Genomic DNA, 19997 nt, shown 5'->3' with positions numbered 1-19997 from the left:
GATCAAGTGGGCTTGTATCCACTGGAGTTTAGAAGAATGAGAGGGAATTTCATAGAAACAGATAAAATTCTGACGGGATTGGACAGGTTAGAGGCAGGAAGAATGTTCCCAATGTTGGGGAGTTCCAGAACCAGGGGTCACAGTCTAAGAATAAGGGGTAAGCCATTTAGGACTGAGATGAGGAGAAACTTCTTCACTGAGAGTGGTTAACCTGTGGAATTCTCTACTTCAGAGAGTTGTTGATGCCAGTTCATTAGATATATTCAAAAGGGAGTTCGATATGGCCCTTACGGCCAAAGGGATCAAGGGGTATGGAGAGAAAGCAGGAATGGGGTACTGAGGTTGAATGATCAGCCATGATCTTATTGAATGGTGGTGCAGACTCGAAGGGCCGAATGGCCTACTCCTGCACCTAATTTCTATCTTTCTATGATTTCCCTTTCATAAAGCCATGCTGACTTGCACCGCTCCTATTGTGCTGCTATTACATCTTTACTAATTGATTCCAGCATTTTCCCCACCACCGATGTCAGGCTAACCGGTCTATAATTCCCTGTTTTCTCTCTCCCTCCTTTTTTAAAAAGTGGTGTTACATTAGCTACCCTCGAATCCAAAGAAAGAAAGACTTGCATTTATATAGCACCTTTCACATCCATCGAACTTCCCAAAAGCGCTTTACAGCCAATGAAGTACTTTTTGGAGTGCAGTCACTGTTGTAATGTAGGAAACGCGGCAGCCAATTTGCACACAAGCAAGCTCCCACAATCAGCAATGTGATAATGGCCAGATAATCTGTTTTTTGTTAAGTTGATTGAGGGATAAATATTGGCCCCAGGACAGCAGGGAGTACTCCCCCTGCTCTTCTTTGAAATAGTGGCCGTGGGATCTTTTACATCCACCTGAGAGGGCAGATGGGGCTTCTGTTTAACGTCTCATCCAGAAGATGGCACCTCAGACAGTGCAGTACTCCCTCAGCACTGCACTGGGAGTGTCAGCCTAGAGTTATGAGCTCAAGTCCCTGGAGTGGGACGTGAACCCACAACCTTCTGACTCAGAGGCTGCCCACTGAGTCACGGTTGATACTTTTACCCAAAAGCAGGAGGCCATTCGGCCCATCATGCCTGTGCTCCCCCCTTCAGTAGCCACATCAATAGGTTCGTGGGCCAATGGTATCTTGGCCTTTATTGCAATGGGGATGAAGAATAAAAGCTGGGAAGACTTGCTACAGCTATACAGGGTATTGGTGAGGCCACACCTGGACTACTGCGTGCAGTTTTGGTTTCCATATTTACGAAAGGATATATTTGTTTTGGAGGCAGTTCAGAGAAGTTTCAGTCGGTTGATTCCGGAGATGAGGGGGTGAACTTATGAGGAAAGGTTGAGTAGGTTGGGCCTTTACTCATTGGAATTCAGAAGAATGAGAGGTGATCTTATCGAAACTTATAAGATTATGAGGAAGCTTGACAAGGCGGATGCAGAGAGGATGTTTCCACTGATGGGGAGACTAGAACTAGAGGGCATGGTCTTAGAATAAGGGGCTGCCCATTTAAAGCAGAGATGAGGAGAAATTTATTCGCCTGAGGGTTGTAAATCTGTGGAATTCTTTGCCTCAGAAAGCTGTGGAAGCTGGGACATTGAATAAACTTAAGACAGAAATCGACAATTTCTTAAACGATAAGGGGTTATGGGGAACGGGCGGGGAAGTGGACCTGAGTCCATGATCAGATCAGCGATGATTGTATTAAATGGCGGAGCAGGCTCGAGGGGCCGTATGGCCTACTCCTGTTCCTATTTCTTATGTTCTTATGTGAGCGGGAACCCTAACTAATCGTTTCATAGCCCTGGTATGTGGGGGTCAATTGTACCGATGCCTTTGTTACCTCCAGACCCAACTATTCCACTGTTCTCCTGGCTAGCCTCGCATCTTCCATCCTTTGTAAACTTCACCTCATCCAAAACTCGGCAACCTGTGTCCCAACTCATACCAAGTCTCGTTCACCTATCACCCAATGTGCCTGCTGACCAACATTGGCTCCCAGTCTGGAAACGCCTCGATTTTTAAAAATTCTCAGTCTTGTATTCAAATCCCTCCGTGGCCTCGCCCCTCCCGATCTATGTCATCTCCTCCGTCCCCACAACCCCACCCCATCCCCGAGATCTCTGCGCTCCTTCAATGTTCCTATGATTGAAAATGGGATCTGGAGCACAAAGGATAATGTACGTGTAGCTTTTACAGTCCTGGCCGCTAGTATCTGCTTACACTGGATAGCAGCTAACGGTTGAATCTCCCTTATCCGGAACCCTCGGAACCTGACCTGTTCTGGATAAGGGATTTTTCCGGATGAGAGGTGGTCACCTTAAATTGGATGGTACAAGTACTGAGCAAGGGGATATCTGGGCTGGCTGGCTTGGGGCTGGGGGTGCGGCAGAGAGATCATGGGGGGGAGGGGGGCGGCGGCGGTGGATTGCAGGATCCCCCAGCGATTGCGGGAGTTGGCAACGAGGAAGGACTTCCAATTTGTTCATGGCGGAGTTCTGGCCAGGAATGGTTCTGGACGAGGGATAGTTCCGGATAAGGGAGTTCTGGATAAGGGAGGTTCAATCTGTACTTCATAGTGTCAGCTGTGGCTCAGTGGGTAGCTCCTTCACCTCTGAGTCAGAAGGTTGTGGGTACAAGTCTCACTCCAGGGACTTGAGCACATAAATCTTCACTCTTGGGTGGATGTAAAAGATCCCACGGCCACTATTTTGAAGAAGAGCAGGGGAATTCTCCCCGGTGTCCTGGGGCCAATATTTATCCCTCAATCAACATCACTAAAAAACAGATTATCTGGTTGTTATCAATTGCTGTTTGTGGGAGCTTGCTGTGCGCAAATTGACTGCCGCGTTTCCTACATTACAATAGTGACTACACTTCAAAAAACGCCTTCATTGGCTGTAAAGCGTTTGGGAAGTCCTGAGGTTGTGAAAGGCACTGCATAAGTCGTTTTTTTAACACTCGATATACAAAAAGGATGGCCGCTTGTGTGTGAGTGTGGAACCTATTGCACAGCTGGAGTGATCTGATCTCAATGATAGGAACAGGAGAGGCCTTTCAGCCCCTGCAGCCTGTTCCGCTATTCGATTAGATCATAGTCGATCTGTACCGTAACTCAATCTACTTGGTGCTGTAACCCTTAATACCCTTACCCAACAAAAATCAACCAATCTCAGGTTTGAGACGATGAATTGACCCCCCGGCCTCAACAGCTTTTTGGGAGAGTGAGTTCCAGATTCCCACTGCTCTTTGTGTGAAGAAGTGCTTCCTGACATCACCCCTCAATGGCCTGGTTCTATTTTTAAGGATACACCCCCTTGTTCTGGACTCCCCCGCCAGAGGAAATAGTTTCTCTATCTACCCTATCAACTCCTTTTAATCATCTTAAACACCTCAAGTAGATCACTCCTTAATCTTCAACACTCGAGCGAATACATAAGCACATAAGAAATAGGAGCAGGAGTCGGCCATTCGGCCCTTCGAGCCTGCTCCACCATTCAGTAAGATCATGGCTGATCTGATCATGGCCTCAACTCCACTTCCCTGCCTACTCCCCATAACCCTTGACTCCTTTATCATTCAAAAATCTGTCTATCTCCGCCTTAAATATATTCAATGACCCAGCCTCCACAGCTCTCTGGGGCAGAGAATTCCACAGATTTACAACCCTCTGAGAGAAGAAATTCCTCCTCATCTCAGTTTTAAATGGACGACCCCTTATTCTGAGATGTCCCCTAGTTCTAGATTCCCCTATGAATGGAAATATCCTCTCTGCATCCACCTTGTCGAGCCCCCTCATTATCTTATATGTTTGGATAAGATCACCTCTCATTCTTCTGAACTCCAATGTGTAGAGGCCCAACCTCCTCAACCTATCTTCATAAGTAACCCCTTCATCTCCGGAATCAACCGAGTGAACCTTTTCTGAACAGCCTCCAACGCAAGTATATTCTTCCTTAAATACGGAGACCAAAACTGTACATAGTACTCCAGGTGTGGCCTCACCAATACCCTGTACAGTTGTAGCAGGACTTCTCTGCTTTATACTCTATCCCCCTTGCAATACAAGCCCAGTCTGTGCAAACTGTCCTCATAATGCAACCCTTTCAGCCCTGTTTTTGCCTCTCCCAGTCGATCACATGGTTCCGGTTGGAGTGGAGTGTAGAATGTTTCAGTGTAAGGGGTGTCGCAGTTGTGTGGGGCGGACTGGTTGGGCTGGGTGCTCTTTGCCTTTCCGCCATTGTTCATGGGTTTATATGTAATCTTTGTCGGCCGATGTGGACAAAATGGGCCGAAATGGCTTCCTCCTGCGCTGTAAATTTCTATGTTTCTATATCCTTCCTGCGGTGCGGAACAGTTTCTGACGATAAGGGACCTATGAGGTAAATGGGACTCTTCGCCACCAGAATGGGAGTCCGACCAGCCAGGAAGGTAAGAACACCAAAACTGTGCACAGTACTCTAGGTGTTGGCTCAGCAAAGCCCTCTACAATTGTCGTAAAAGTTCCTTACTCTTGTACTCCAACTCCTAAGTGCAGTAAAGGCTTCTATACCATTTTTAAAATTCATTTTTGGGATGTAGGCGTCGCTGGCAAGGCCGGCATTTATTGTTCCCACAGTGCTGTTAGGGAGGGAGTTCCAGGATTTTTTACCCAGCGATAATGAAGGAACGGCGATATACTTCCAAGTCAGGATGGGAGTCATTGATTTGAGTATAAGAGTAAAGATGTCTTACTGCAATTATATAGGGCCCTGGTGAGACCGCACCTGGAGTACTGTGTACAGTTTTGGTCTCCTTACCTAAGGAAGGATATACTTGCCATAGAAGGGAGTGCAACGAAGGTTCACCAGACTGATTCCTGGGATGGGAGGATTGTCCTATGAGGAGAGATTGAGCAGACTGGGCCTATATTCTCGAGAGTTTAGAAGAATGAGAGGTGATCTCATTGAAATATACAGAATTCTTACAGGTTAGATGCAGAGAGGATGTTTCCTCTGGCTGAGGAGTCTAGAAGCAGGGGTCACAGTCTCCGGATAAGGGGTCAGCCTGAGATGAGGAGAAATTTCTTCATTCGGAGGGTGGTGAATCTTTGGAATTCTCTGCCCCAGAGGGCCGTGGAGGCTCAGTCGTTGAGTATATTCAAGACAGAGATCGATCGATTTTTGGATATTAAGGGAATCAAGGGATATGGGGATCGGGTGGGAAAGTGGAGTTGAGGTAGGTGATCAGCCGTGGTCTCATTGAATGGGTATTAAATATTCACGGGTATTAGACAATCCGGAAGGACAGACAGAAAGGAAATGGAGGTGGGGTAACGCTATATTGATTTTAAAAAATGGAATCACTGCAATAGTGAGAAACGATATATGCTCAAAGGATCAGGATGTTGAAATAGTTTGGGTGGAGATAAGGAATAATAAGGGGAAAAAGTCACGTGGGCGTAGTATATGGGTCCCCTAACAGTAGCAACTCTGTTGGTCGGAGCATAAACCAGGAAATAATGGGGGCTTGTGAAAAGGGAACAGCAATAATCATGGGTGATTTTAACCTCCATATTGATTGGACAAATCAAATTGGTCAGGGTAGCCTTGAGGCAGAGTTCATAGAGTGCATAAGGAACGGGTTCCTTGAGCAGTATGTAACGGAACCAACCAGGGGGCAGGCTATCCGAGATCTGGTCCTTTGTAATGAGACAGGATTAATAAACAATCTCCTAGTCAAGGATCCCCTTGGAATGAGTGATTATAGCATGATTGAGTTTCAAATTCAGATGGAGGGTGAGAAAGTTGGATCTCTAACCAGCGTACTAAGCTTAAATAAAGGAGATGATGAAGGTATGAGGGCAGAATTGGCTAAAGTGGACTGAGAAAATAGATTGAAGTGTGGGCTGGTTGATGAACAGTGGTGTACATTTAAAGAGATATTTCACAACTCTCAAGAAAAATATATTCCAGTGAGGGGGAAAGGGTGCAAGAGAAAAGATAGCCATCCGGGGCTAACTAAAGAAATAAAGGACGGATCCGATTTTAAAAACAAGGGCATACAAAGTGGCCAAAACCAGTGGGAGGACAGAAGATTGGGAAGCTTTTAAAAGCCGGCAAAGAATGACCAAAAAAATGATTAGGAAAGGGAAGATAGACTATGAAAGTAAACTAGCACAAAATCTAAGAACAGATAGTAAGAGTTTCTATAGATATATAAAAAGGAAAAGAGTGGCTAAAGTAAATGTGGGTCCCGCAGAGGCCGAGACCGGGGAATTAGTAATGGGGAACATGGAGATGGCAGAAACTCTGAACAAATATTTTGTATCAGTTTTTACGGTAGAGGACACAAACAATATCCTAACAGTGGATAGTCAAGGGGCTATAGGGGGGGAGGAACTTAACACAATCACAATCACTAAGGAGGCGGTGCTCAGTAAGATAATGGGACTAAAGGCAGATAAATCCCCTGGACCTGATGGCTTGTGTCCTAGGGTTTTAAGAGACGTAGCGACAGGGATTGTGGATGCATTGGTTGTAATTTACCAAAATTCCCTGGATTCTGGGGAGGTCCCAGCAGATTGGAAAACTGCAAATGTAATGCCCCCATTCAAAAAAGAAGGCAGACAAAAAGCAGGAAGCTATAGACCAGTTAGCCCAACATCTGTGGTTGGGAAAGTGTTGGAGTCCATTATTAAAGAAGCAGTAACAGGACATTTGGAATAGCAAAATTTGGTCAGGCAAAGTCAGCATGGATTTGTGAAGAGGAAGTCATGTTTGACAAATTTGCTGTAACGAACAGGGTGGATAAAGGGGAACCAGTGGATGTGGTGTATTTGGACTTCCAGAAGGCATTTGACAAAGTGCCACACAAAAGGTGACTGCACAAGATAAAAGTTCACGGGGTTGGAGGTAATATATTCGCATGGTTAGAAGATTGGCTGACAGAAAACAGAGAGTCGGGATAAATGGTTCATTCTCTGGTTGGCAATCAGTAATGAGTGGGGTGCCGCAGGAATCAGTGCTGGGACCCCAACTATTTACAATGACTGAGTGTAAGTTGCCAAGTTTGCTGATGATACAAAGATGGGAGGAAAAGCAATGTGTAATGAGGACACAAAAAATCTGCAAAAGGACATTAACAGGTTGAGTGGGCAAGAATTTGGCAGATGGAGTATAATGTTGGAAAGTGTGAGGTCATGCACTTTGGCAGAAAAAAATCAAAGAGCAAGTTATTATTTAAATGGAGAAAGATTACAAAGTGCTGCCGTACTGCCGGACCTGGGGGTACTTGTGCATGAAACGCAAAAGGATAGTATGCAGGTGCAACAAGTGATCAGGAAGGCCAATGGAATCTTGGCCTTTATTCCAAAGGGGATGGAGTATAAAAGCAGGGAAGTCTTGCTACAGTTATACAGGGTATTGATGAGGCCACACCTGGAATACAGCATGCAGGTTTGGTTTTGGTCTTACCGCAGGTAAAGGGTACACAGCCAGATAGGGAATGGGTGACCAACAGGAAGAGCAGTGCAAGGAAGGTAGTGCAGGGGTCCCCTGCGGTCATCCCCCTGCAAAACAGATACACCGCTTTAGGTACTGTTGAGGGGGATGACTCATCAGGGGAGAGCAGCAGCAGCCAAGTTCATGGCACCGTGGCTGGCTCTGCTACACAGGAGGGCAGGAACAAGAGTGGGAGAGCTATAGTGATAGGGGATTCGATTGTAAGGGGAATAGATAGGCGTTTCTGCGGCCGCAACCGAGACACCAGGATAGTATGTTGCCTCCCTGTTGCAAGGGTCAAGGATGTCTCGGAGCGGGTGCAGGACATTCTGAAAAGGGAGGGTGAACAGCCAGTTGTCGTGGTGCATATAGGTACCAAAAGTACAGGTTAAAAAACAGGATGAGATCCTAAAAGACGAATTTAGGGAGCTAGTAGCTAAATTAAAAAGTAGGACCTCAAAACTAGTAATCTCAGGATTGCTACCAGTGCCATGTGCTAGTCAGAGTAGGAATCGCAGGATAGCTCAGATGAAACAGATACACTGCTTTGAGTACTGTTGAGAGGGATGACTCATCAGGGGAGGGCAGCAGCAGCCAAGTTCATGGCACCGTGGCTGGCTCTGTTGCACAGGAGGGCAGGAAAAAGAGTGGGAGAGCAATAGTGATAGGGGATTCAATTGTAAGGGGAATAGATAGGCGTTTCTGCAGCCGCAACCGAGACTCCAGGATGGTATGTTGCCTCCCTGGTGCAAGGGTCAAGGATGTCTCGGAGCGGGTGCAGGACATTCTAAAAAGGGAGGGAGAATAGCCAGTTGTCGTGGTGTACATTGGTACCAACGACATAGGTAAAAAAAGGGATGAGGTCCTACGAGACGAATTTAAAGAGCTAGGAGCTAAATTAAAAAGTAGGACCTCAAAAGTAGTAATCTCGGGAGTGCTACCAGTGCCACGTGCTAGTCAGAGTAGGAATCGCAGGATAGCACAGATGAATACGTGGTTTGAGCAGTGGTGCAGCAGGGAGGGATTCAAATTCCTGGGGCATTGGAACAGGTTCTGGGGGAGGTGGGACCAGTACAAACCGGACGGTTTGCACCTGGGCAGGACCGGAACCAATGTCCTAGGGGGAGTGTTTGCTAATGCTGTTGGGGAGGAGTTAAACTAATATGGCAGGGGGATGGGAACCAATGCAGGGAGACAGAGGGAAACAAAAAGGAGACAAAAGCAAAAGACAGAAAGGAGATGAGTAAAAGTGGAGGGCAGAGAAACCCAAGGCAAAAAACAAAAAGGACCACGGAATATAAAGGGGCTGCAGGAGGGGTCAAAACTAAAAATCATGGTTTAAAAACTAGGATTAAAACACTCTACCGAAATGCACGCAGCATTCGAAATAAAGTAAATGAGTTGACGGCACAAATCATTACAAATGGGCATGATTTGGTGGCCATTACAGAAACATGATTGCAGGGTGGCCAAGACTGGGAATTAAACATACAGGGGTATCTGACGATTCGGAAAGATAGACAAGAAGGGAAAGGAGGTGGGGTAGCTCTCTTAATAAAGGATGATATCAGGGTAGTTGTGAGAGACGATATTGGCTCTAATGAACAAAATGATGAATCATTGTGGGTGGAGATTAGAGATAGTAAGGAGAAAAAGTCACTGGTGGGCGTAGTTTATAGGCCCCCAAATAATAACTTCATGGTGGGGCGGGCAATAATCAAGGGAATAATGGAGGCATGTGAAAAAGGAACGGCAGTAGTCATGGGGGATTTTAACCTACATATCGATTGATCAAATCGCACGGGGTAGCCTGGAGGAGGAATTCATAGAATGCATACGGGATTGTTTCTCAGAACAGTATGTAACAGAACCGACAAGGAAGCAAGCTATCTTGGATCTGGTCCTGTGTAATGAGACCGGAAAAATAAACGATCTCCTAGTAAAAGATCCTCTCGGAATGAGTGATCACAGTATGGTTGAATTTGTAATACAGATTGAGGGTGAGGAAGTTGTGTCAGAAACGAGTGTACTATGCTTAAACAAAGGGGACTACAGTGGGATGAGGGCAGAGTTGGCTAAAGTAGACTGGAAACACAGACTAAACGGTGGCACAATGAGGAACAGTGGAGGACTTTTAAGGAGCTCTTTCATAGTGCGCAACAAAAATATATTCCAGTGAAAAAGAAGGGCGGTAAGAGAAGGGATAACCAGCCGTGGATAACCAAGGAAATAAAGGAGAGTATCAAATCATCGACCAATGCGTAGAAGGTGGCCAAGGTTAGTGAGAAACTAGAGGATTGGGAAAATTTTAAACAACAGCAAAGAATGACTAAAAAAGCAATAAAGAAAGGAAAGATAGATTTTGAAGGTAAACTTGCGCAAAACATAAAAACAGATAGTGAAAGCTTTTACAGATATATATAAAACGGAAAAGAGTGACTAAAGTAAATGTTGGTCCCGTGGAAGATGAGAAAGGTGGATTTAATAATGGGAAATGTGGAAATGGCTGAGACCTTAAACAATTATTTTGCTTCGGTCTTCACAGTTGAAGACACAAAAACCATGCCAAAAATTGCTGGTCACGGGAATGTGGGAAGGGAGGACCTTGAGACAATCACTATCACTAGGGGGGTAGTGCTGGACAGGCTAATGGGACTCGAGGTAGACAAGTCCCCTGGTCCTGATGAAATGCATCCCAGGATATTAAAAGAGATGGCGGAAGTTATAGTAGATGCATTCGTTATAATCTACCAAAATTCTCTGGACTCTGGGGAGGTACCAGCAGATTGGAAAGCAGCTAATGTAACGCCTCTGTTTAAAAAAGGGGGCAGACAAAAGGCAGGTAACTATAGGCCGGTTAGTTTAACATCTGTAGTGGGGAAAATGCTTGAAGCTATCATTAAGGAAGAAATAGCGGGACATCTAGATAGGAATAGTGCAATCAAGCAGACGCAGCATGGATTCATGAAAGGGAAATCATGTTTAACTAATTTACTGGAATTCTTTGAGGATTTAACGAGCATGGTGGATAGAGGTGTACCGATGGATGTGGTGTATTTAGATTTCCAAAAGGCATTCGATAAGGTGCCACACAAAAGGTTACTGCAGAAGATAGAGGAACGCGGAGTCAGAGGAAATGTATTAGCATGGATAGAGAATTGGCTGGCGAACAGAAAGCAGAGAGTCGGGATAAATGGTTGGAAATCGGTGGTTAGTGGTGTGCCACAGGGATCGATGCTGGGACCACAACTGTTTACAATATACATAGATGACCTGGAAGAGGGGACAGAGTGTAGTGTAACAAAATTTGCAGATGACACTAAGATTAGTGGGAAAGCGGGTTGTGTAGAGGACACAGAGGCTGCAAAGAGATTTGGATAGGTTAAGCGAATGGGCGAAGGTTTGGCAGATGGAATACAATGTCGGAAAGTGTGAGGTCATCCACCTTGGGGGAAAAAAAACAGTAAAAGGGAATATTATTTGAATGGGGAAAAATTACAACATACTGAGATGCAGAGGGACCTGGGGGTCCTTGTGCATGAAACTCGTTTTGGATCCTTGTGCGTGAATCCCAAAAAAGTTAGTTTGCAGGTGCAGCAGGTAATCAGGAAGGCGAATGGAATGTTGGCCTTCATTGCGAGAGGGATGGAGTACAAAAGCAGGGAGGTCCTGCTGCAACTGTATAGGGTATTGGTAAGGCCGCACCTGGAGTACTGCGTGCAGTTTTGGTCACCTTACTTAAAGAAGGATATACTGGCTTTGGAGGGGGTACAGAGACGATTCACTAGGCTGATTCTGGAGATGAGGGGGTTACCTTATGATGATAGATTGAGTAGACTGGGTCTTTACTCGTTGGAGTTCAGAAGGATGAGGGGTGATCTTATAGAAACATTTAAAATCATGAAAGGGATAGACAAGATGGAAGCAGAGAGGTTGTTTCCACTGGTCGGGGAGACTAGAACTAGGGGGCACAGCCTCAAAATACGGGGGAGCCAATTTAAAACCGAGTTGAGAAGGAATTTCTTCTCCCAGAGGGTTGTGAATCTGTGGAATTCTCTGCCCAAGGAAACAGTTGAGGCTAGCTCATTGAATGTATTCAAGTCACAGATAGATAGATTTTTAACCAATAAGGGAATTAAGGGTTACGGGGAGCGGGCGGGTAAGTGGAGCTGAGTCCACGGCCAGATCAGCCATGATCTTATTGAATGACGGAGCAGGCTCGAGGGGCTAGATGGCCTACTCCTGTTCCTAATTCTTATGTTATGTTCTTATGTTAATACGTGGCTTGAGGAGTGGTGCAGAAGGGTGGGATTCAAATTCCTGCGACATTGGAACCGGTTCTGGTGGCGATGGGACCAGTACACGATTATGAGGGGCCTTGACAAGGTGGATGCCGAGAGGATATTTTCACTGTTGGGGGAGACTAGAACTAGGGGGCACGATCTTAGAATAAGGGGCCACCCATTTAGAACTGAGATGAGGAGAAATTTCTTCTCTGAGGGTTGTGAATCTGTGGAATTCGCTGCCTCAGAGAGCTGTGGAAGCTGGGACATTGAATAAATTTAAGGCAGAAATAGACAGTTTCTTAAATGATAAGGGGATAAGGGTTATGGGGAGTGGGCAGTGAAGTGGACGTAAGTCCATGATCAGATCAGCCATGATCGTGTTGACTGGCAGAGCAGGCTCGGGGGGCCTTATGGCCGCCTCCTGCTCCTATTTCTTATGTTCTTATGTAATAGCGGAGCAGGCTCAAGGGGCCGAATGGCCTTCTCCTGCTCCTAATTTTCTTATGTTATGTTCTTGTGTGTGTGAGACTTGGAGGTGGTGGTGCTTCCATGCTCCTGCTGTCTTTGCTCTTCTTGTTGGTAGAGTTCGCGGGTTTGGGAGGTGTGATTGCTTGCTGTGTTGCTGCATGTTAACGTTCTGTGTATCGTGCACAAGGACACCCAGGTTCCTCAGCAGACCAGGGTAATCACAGAGCCGAGTCCCAGCGCCTCGTGTGATGTCATTTGAGCAAGCCGTCGGCTGCTAGTCCGGCCCTTGGATTAAATAATGAGCCAAACTGACCGGCGGTTTCTGTTCCCCCCCCCCCCATAGACGCTTCGATCCGAATGGAGGCACTCTACGGCTGCCAGCAATGCCACGTGAGCTTCGAGAACCAGGACCTTTTGGCCGATCACCTGCTGCGTCACGTGCCGAGCGCCAAGCGCCCTCGGTCTCCCGGCCGCGGAGGCGAGGGCATGTCGCGGGCGAAGCGGCCCCGGGCGGCGCACAGGAAGCGAGGCGGCGAGGAAAACGGCCAGCCACCGGCAAACCCCGGCCGGGAGAAGTACCCCTGCCCGGTCTGCGGCCAGGAATTCTCCCGGGCCTGGGCCTTGAAGGAGCACCAGGGCACGCACGGCGGCGGCGCCGAAGTCTTCCTCTGCCCTCGCCGGGCCTGCGGGGCGGCGTTCCCGAGCGCGGCGGAGATGGAGGAGCACCGGCGCGGGCACGCCCCGTTCCGCTGCGACCAGTGCGACTTCACCTGCTCCAGCGCCAAGCTCTTCGCCCAGCACAAGAAGCGGGGGCGGCTGAAGGCCAAGAAGTTCAAGTGCCGGCTCTGCCCCTTCAAGACCTGCGGCCCCCGCGACCTGAGCAAGCACTACGGCGCAGCACACCGAGACAGAGCGGCGTACAGCTGCAACCGGTGCGACTTCACCAGCCGCTACCGCAAGGTTTTGAAGAAGCACCTGACCATGCACTCTGGTGGGTACTACGCATTATTAACCGCGTGACGCTCACACTTGTTCCCACCGGTATACAGTAGAATAGTGATTATGATTGAGGACCAGGAGATTGAGAGTTCAAATCCCACTGTGGTTTGGCACCAGATGAAGTAATATTTGGAATGCACTGTCTGACAGGGAGGTGGATACAGATTCAATAGATAAATAAGTACAGAGGAATTAGGAGCAGGAGTAGGCCATACGGTCCCTCGAACCTGCTCCGCCATTCAATAAGATCATGGCTGATCTTCGACCTCAACTCCACCATCCCGCCCGATCTCCATATCCCTTGATTTCCCCTAGTGTCAAACATCTATCTGTCTCAGCCTTGAATACACTCAACGACTGAACATCCACAGCCCTCTGGGGCAGAGAATTCCAAAGATTCACCACCCTCTGAGTGAAGAAATTTCTCTTCATCTCAGTCCTGAATGGCCGACCCCTTATCCGGAGACTGTGACCCCTGGTTCTAGACTCCCCAGCCCGGGGGAAACATCCTCCCTGCATCTACCCTGTCAATCCTCCTCAGAATCTTGTATGTTTCAATGAGACCACCCCTCATTCTTCTAGAATCCAATCTACTCAATTTCGCCTCATAGGACAGCCCTCTCATCCCAGGGATCAATCTAGTGAACCAATAGTGCCCTTCAAAAGGGAATTGGATAAATACTTGAAGGAGAAAAAATTGCAGGGATATGGGGAAAGAACGGGCGAGTTGGACTGACTGGTTTGCTCTTCGAAAGAGCCGGTGCAGACCCATGGGTTTAATGGCCTCTTTCTGTGCCGTTCTATTCTGTGATCCTGTAAAGTGAACATAGAAACATAGAAAATAGGTGCAGGAGTAGGCCATTCGGCCCTTCTAGCCTGCACCGCCATTCAATGAGTTCATGGCTGAACATGCAACTTCAGTACCCCATTCCTGCTTTCTCACCATACCCCTTGATTCCCCTAGTAGTAAGGACTTCATCTAACTCCTTTTTGAATATATTTAGTGAATTGGCCTCAACAGCTTTCTGTGGTAGAGAATTCCACAGGTTCACCACTCTCTGGGTGAAGAAATTCCTCCTCATCTCGGTCCTAAATGGCTTCCCCCTTATCCTTAGACTGTGTCCCCTGGTTCTGGACTTCCCCAACATTGGGAACATTCTTCCTGCATCTAACCTGTCTAACCCCGTCAGAATTTTAAACGTTTCTATGAGGTCCCCTCTCATTCTTCTGAACTCCAGTGAATACAAGCCCAGTTGATCCAGTCTTTCTTGATAGGTCAGTCCCGCCATCCCGGGAATCAGTCTGGTGAACCTTCGCTGCACTCCCTCAATAGCAAGAATGTCCTTCCTCAGGTTAGGAGACCAAAACTGTACACAATACTCCAGGTGTGGCCTCACCAAGGCCCTGTACAATTGTAGCAACACCTCCCTGCCCTTGTACTCAAATCCCCTCGCTATGAAGGCCAACATGCCATTTGCTTTCTTAACCGCCTACTGTACCTGCATGCCAACCTTCAATGACTGATGTACCATGACACCCAGGTCTCTTTGCACCTGCCCTTTTCCTAATCTGTCACCATTCAGATAATAGTCTGTCTCTCTGTTTTTACCACCAAAGTGGATAACCTCACATTTATCCACATTATACTTCATCTGCCATGCATTTGCCCACTCACCTAACCTATCCAAGTCGCTCTGCAGCCTCATAGAATCCTCCTTGCAGCTCACACTGCCACCCAACTTAGTGTCATCCGCAAATTTGGAGATACTACATTTAATCCCCTCGTCTAAATCATTAATGTACAGTGTAAACAGCTGGGGCCCCAGCACAGAACCTTGCGGTACCCCACTAGTCACTGCCTGCCATTCTGAAAAGTCCCCATTTACTCCTACTCTTTGCTTCCTGTCTGACAACCAGTTCTCAATCCATGTCAGCACACTACCCCCATGTGCTTTAACTTTGCACATTAATCTCCTGTGTGGGACCTTGTCGAAAGCCTTCTGAAAGTCCAAATATACCACATCAACTGGTTCTCCCTTGTCCACTCTACTGGAAACATCCTCAAAAAATTCCAGAAGATTTGTCAAGCATGATTTCCCTTTCACAAATCCATGCTGACTTAGAAACATAGAAAATAGGTGCAGGAGTAGGCCATTCGGCCCTTCTAGCCTGCACCGCCATTCAATGAGTTCATGGCTGAACATTCAACTTCAGTACCCCATTCCTGCTTTCTCGCCATACCCCTTGATCCCCCTAGCAGTAAGGACCTCATCTAACTCCTTTTTGAATATATTTAGTGAATTGGCCTCAACAACTTTCTGTGGTAGAGAATTCCACAGGTTCACCACTCTCTGGGTGAAGAAGTTCCTCCGCATCTCGGTCCTAAATGGCTTACCCCTTATCCTTAGACTGTGACCCCTGGTTCTGGACTTCCCCAACATTGGGAACATTCTTCCTGCATCTAACCTGTCTAACCCCGTCAGAATTTTATATGTTTCTATGAGGTCCCCTCTCATTCTTCTGAACTCCAGTGAATACAAGCCCAGTTGATCCAGTCTTTCTTGATAGGTCAGTCCCGCCATCCCGGGAATCAGTCTGGTGAACCTTCGCTGCACTCCCTCAATAGCAAGAATGTCCTTCCTCAGGTTAGGAGACCAAAACTGTACACAATACTCCAGGTGTGGCCTCACCAATGCCCTGTACAACTGTAGCAACACCTCCCTGCCCCTGTACTCAAATCCCCTTGCTATGAAGGCCAACATGCCATTTGCTTTCTTAACCGCCTGCTGCACCTGCATGCCAACCTTCAATGACTGATGTACCATGACACCCAGGTCTCTTTGCACCTCCCCTTTTCCTAATCTGTCACCATTCAGATAATAGTCTGTCTCTCTGTTTTTACCACCAAAGTGGATAACCTCACATTTATCCACATTATACTTCATCTGCCATGCATTTGCCCACTCACCTAACCTATCCAAGTCGCTCTGCAGCCTCACAGCATCCTCCTCGCAGCTCACACTGCCACCCAACTTAGTGTCATCCGCAAATTTGGAGATACTACATTTAATCCCCTCATCTAAATCATTAATGTACAGTGTAAACAGCTGGGGCCCCAGCACAGAACCTTGCGGTACCCCACTAGTCACTGCCTGCCATTCTGAAAAGTACCCATTTACTCCTACTCTTTGCTTCCTGTCTGACAACCAGTTCTCAATCCATGTCAGTACACTATCATATTACCTCTTTCCAAATGCACTGCTATGACATCCTTAATAATTGATTCCATCATTTTACCCACTACCGATGTCAGGCTGACCGGTCTGTAATTCCCTGTTTTCTCTCTCCCTCCTTTTTTAAAAAGTGGGGTTACATTGGCTACCCTCCACTCCATAGGAACTGATCCAGAGTCAATGGAATGTTGGAAAATGACTGTCAATGCATCCACTATTTCCAAGGCCACCTCCTTAAGTACCCTGGGATGCAGTCCATCAGGCCCTGGGGATTTATCGGCCTTCAATCCCATCAATTTCCCCAACACAATTTCCCGACTAATAAGGATTTCCCTCAGTTCCTCCTCCTTACTAGACCCTCCGACCCCTTTTATATCCGGAAGGTTGTTTGTGTCCTCCTCAGTGAATACCGAACCAAAGTACTTGTTCAATTGGTCCGCCATTTCTTTGTTCCCCGTTATGACTTCCCCTGATTCTGACTGCAGGGGACCTACGTTTGTCTTTACTAACCTTTTTCTCTTTACATATCTATAGAAACTTTTGCAATCCGTCTTAATGTTCCCTGCAAGCTTCTTCTCGTACTCCATTTTCCCTGCCCTAATCAAACCCTTTGTCCTCCTCTGCTGAGTTCTAAATTTCTCCCAGTCCCCGGGTTCTCTGCTATTTCTGGCCAATTTGTATGCCACTTCCTTGGCTTTAATGCTATCCCTGATTTCCCTTGATAGCCACGGTTGAGCCACCTTCCCTTTTTTATTTTTACGACAGACAGGAATGTACAATTGTTGTAGTTCATCCATGCGGTCTCTAAATGTCTGCCATTGCCCATCCACAGTCAACCCCTTCAGTATCATTCGCCAATCTATCCTAGCCAATTCACGCCTCATACCTTCAAAGTTACCCTTCTTTAAGTTCTGGACCATGGTCTCTGAATTAACTGTTTCATTCTCCATCCTAATGCAGAATTCCACCATATTATGGTCACTCTTCCCCAAGGGGCCTCGCACAACGAGATTGCAAACCCCAACTGGTTCACTAATGCCCTTCAGGAAAGGTGACCTGCTGTCCTTACCCTGTCTGGCCTACCCGTCACTCCAGTCATACATTATGTGGTTGACCCTTAGAGCTGGATAATAAATACTGCTTTGCCATTGTTGCCTTGAACAACAATAACTTGCATTGATATAGCTCCTTTACCATCGTCAAACACCCCGCGTTGCTTCACAGGAGTGTTCTGAAACAATATTTGACACCAAGCCACATAAAAACATATCGGGACATGTAGGTTAGGTTTTGAGAGAGAGGTGGAGAGGTTTAGGGAGGGAGTTCCAGAGCTTGGAGCCCAGGGCAGCTGAAGGCACGGCCGCCAAAGGCTATACTGGGTCTCCACTCTCCATGTACATTGACTAGTTTATTGCTAAAACAAATCTTGCACTGCCTGTTCACAAACATTACTTCCCGTTGTCACAAGTTTTTGTCAACCTTTACCATTGCAAATTGTTATGTCAACGTTATCCCATTTAGTTTTGTGATGTGACCTGTCACGATGTAATGCGGGTTCTGGCTCCTAGGTGGCTCCACTGAGCAGGTTTTTTATAAAAGTTGCTCAACTCCATAGCCATTCATATAAAAGAAGGTTGTGTTTATTTCCAACACCAGATGTCTGATTGGTCACCTTGAAGGCAACATTTGATTGGCTGATTGGTCCCCTTGGAGGACAAGACACACCCAGCACTTCCTCTGGAATGTGTAATTAAATCCTGCCTGCCTAAAGAATCAATTAGTTTGCAAAGTGTAAATCGTGCCAGTCTGACTGCCTTGCTCCAGACAGAACAGAACTCACATAGAACAGACTGGGCTCGCCCTTGGGGGTTACGTCCTCCTTTCACCCCAAACAGGTTCTTCCCTCCCATCCTAGCCAACAAGTTCCTAACCTTCCTCACACCCCTGAATTTCTTACCTTTCCTCTCCAACAGGTTCCCGACCTTTCCCCTCCCTCCCCCATAGATTGTGTGTGGGTCACGGATTGCTCACAGGTTTATTGGGAATGAAGTGAATCGTGCCAGTGTCGCGACCTCCCGATTTCGTCCAGTCCAATGATGTCACTTGCCACACAAGCACCAAACGTTCAAATAAATCAACCAGGTGTAAGCAGGTGGGGGGGCGGGGGTGGTGGGAGCGAGAGAGAACAGATGTGAAGGGGGTCGGGTTGGAAGAACATGATCCGTCTTACCATCTGGATCATGTTCTCGCTCTCATCCCATCCCCTCCTTCAGATCTGGATCTCTGTTATCCCCTGTCCCCAGTGTGCTCTCTGTACTCTTTCACCCCCCCCCCCGGTTCTTGACCTCTCCCTCTTGTTCGTTCTCTCTCGTTCTCTCGTGTTCCCGTTCTCTCCTCATCTCTGTTCCCCTCTCTCTCGTTCTCTCTTCCCCTCCGATTCCCTCTCTCTCGTTCTCTCTTCCCCTCCGATTCCCTCTCTCTGTCCCCCTCCAATCCCCCTTTCTCTTTCTCTCTCCCCCTCCGATTCCCTCTTTCTGTCCCCCTCCAATCCCCCCTTCCCTCTTCCCCACCGATTCCCTCTTTTTTTTCTCTCTCTCCTCTCTCTCGCTCTCTCTCTTTTCTCTCTCTCTCCTTTTCTCCCTTTCTTCTTTTCTCTCTCTTTTCTCTTTCTCCTTTTCTCTCTCTCTTTCTCCTTTTCTGTTCTCTCTTTCTTCTGTTCTCTCTTTCTTTTCGTTCTCTCTTTCTTTTCTCTCTCTCTTCTTTTCTCTCTCTCTCCTTTTCTCTCTCTCTTCTTTTCTCTCTCTCTTCTTTTCTCTCTCTCTTTTCTCTCTCTCTCCTTTTCTCTCTCTCTTCTTTTCTCTCTCTCTTCTTTTCTCTCTCTCTTCTTTTCTCTCTCTCTTCTTTTCTCTCTCTCTCCTTTTCTCTCTCTCTCCTTTTCTCTCTCTCTCCTTTTCTCTCTCTCTCCTTTTCTCTCTCTCTCCTTTTCTCTCTCTCTCCTTTTCTCTCTCTCTCTCCTTTTCTCTCTCTCTCTCCTTTTCTCTCTCTCTCTCCTTTTCTCTCTCTCTCTCCTTTTCTCTCTCTCTCTCCTTTTCTCTCTCTCTCTCTCTCCTTTTCTCTCCTTTTCTTTTCTCTCTCTCTCTCTCTCTCTTCTTTTCTGTCTTTCCTTCCCCCCCCCCCCACCTGGCCATCAACAGGTCCAGTTCTCCCACGGAGCCGAGGAAATCACAGCTCCAGGACACCGCGAGCATGCGCAGAGGACCCAAAAATGTTCGTGTAGATAATCACAGCGATAAAACAACTTGTATTCCTAATTGGCATGCTCACTATATGAGTAACCTTTTGACATCTTAAACCTTGGGTGGTGTTAATACAATGGAAGACTGGAGCAAAATACAGAAATAAACCTGCAGAATAGGTGTTTAATTGGCAAATGAATTTCACTGTAATTAAGTGTGAGGCGGTGCATTTTGGTAGGAGAAATAGTAAGGCCACA

The 19997-nt window shown here is 46.9% G+C and overlaps 1 protein-coding gene across 2 annotated transcripts in view; it reads left to right on the top strand.

Moving 5' to 3' along the window:
- The window catches only part of znf142 (zinc finger protein 142), a 62446-nt gene that overhangs the window by 11068 nt on the left and 31381 nt on the right, over nucleotides 1-19997 (top strand). Inside the window, exon 3 of one of the 2 annotated variants that reach the window (XM_070875147.1) lies at nucleotides 12616-13263. The exons of the other annotated variant lie outside the window; for it this stretch is intronic. Within the exon in view, the coding sequence (XP_070731248.1) occupies nucleotides 12616-13263 (648 nt within the window). The remainder of the gene's footprint in view (nucleotides 1-12615; nucleotides 13264-19997) is intronic. 2 annotated transcript variants of the gene reach the window in all.

This window comes from Pristiophorus japonicus, chromosome 3 (genome assembly GCF_044704955.1).
Source record: "Pristiophorus japonicus isolate sPriJap1 chromosome 3, sPriJap1.hap1, whole genome shotgun sequence".
Classification (NCBI taxonomy): Eukaryota; Metazoa; Chordata; class Chondrichthyes; family Pristiophoridae; genus Pristiophorus; species Pristiophorus japonicus.
Note: the sequence above shows the minus strand (reverse complement) of the source record. Positions and strands in the feature narration are given on the sequence as shown.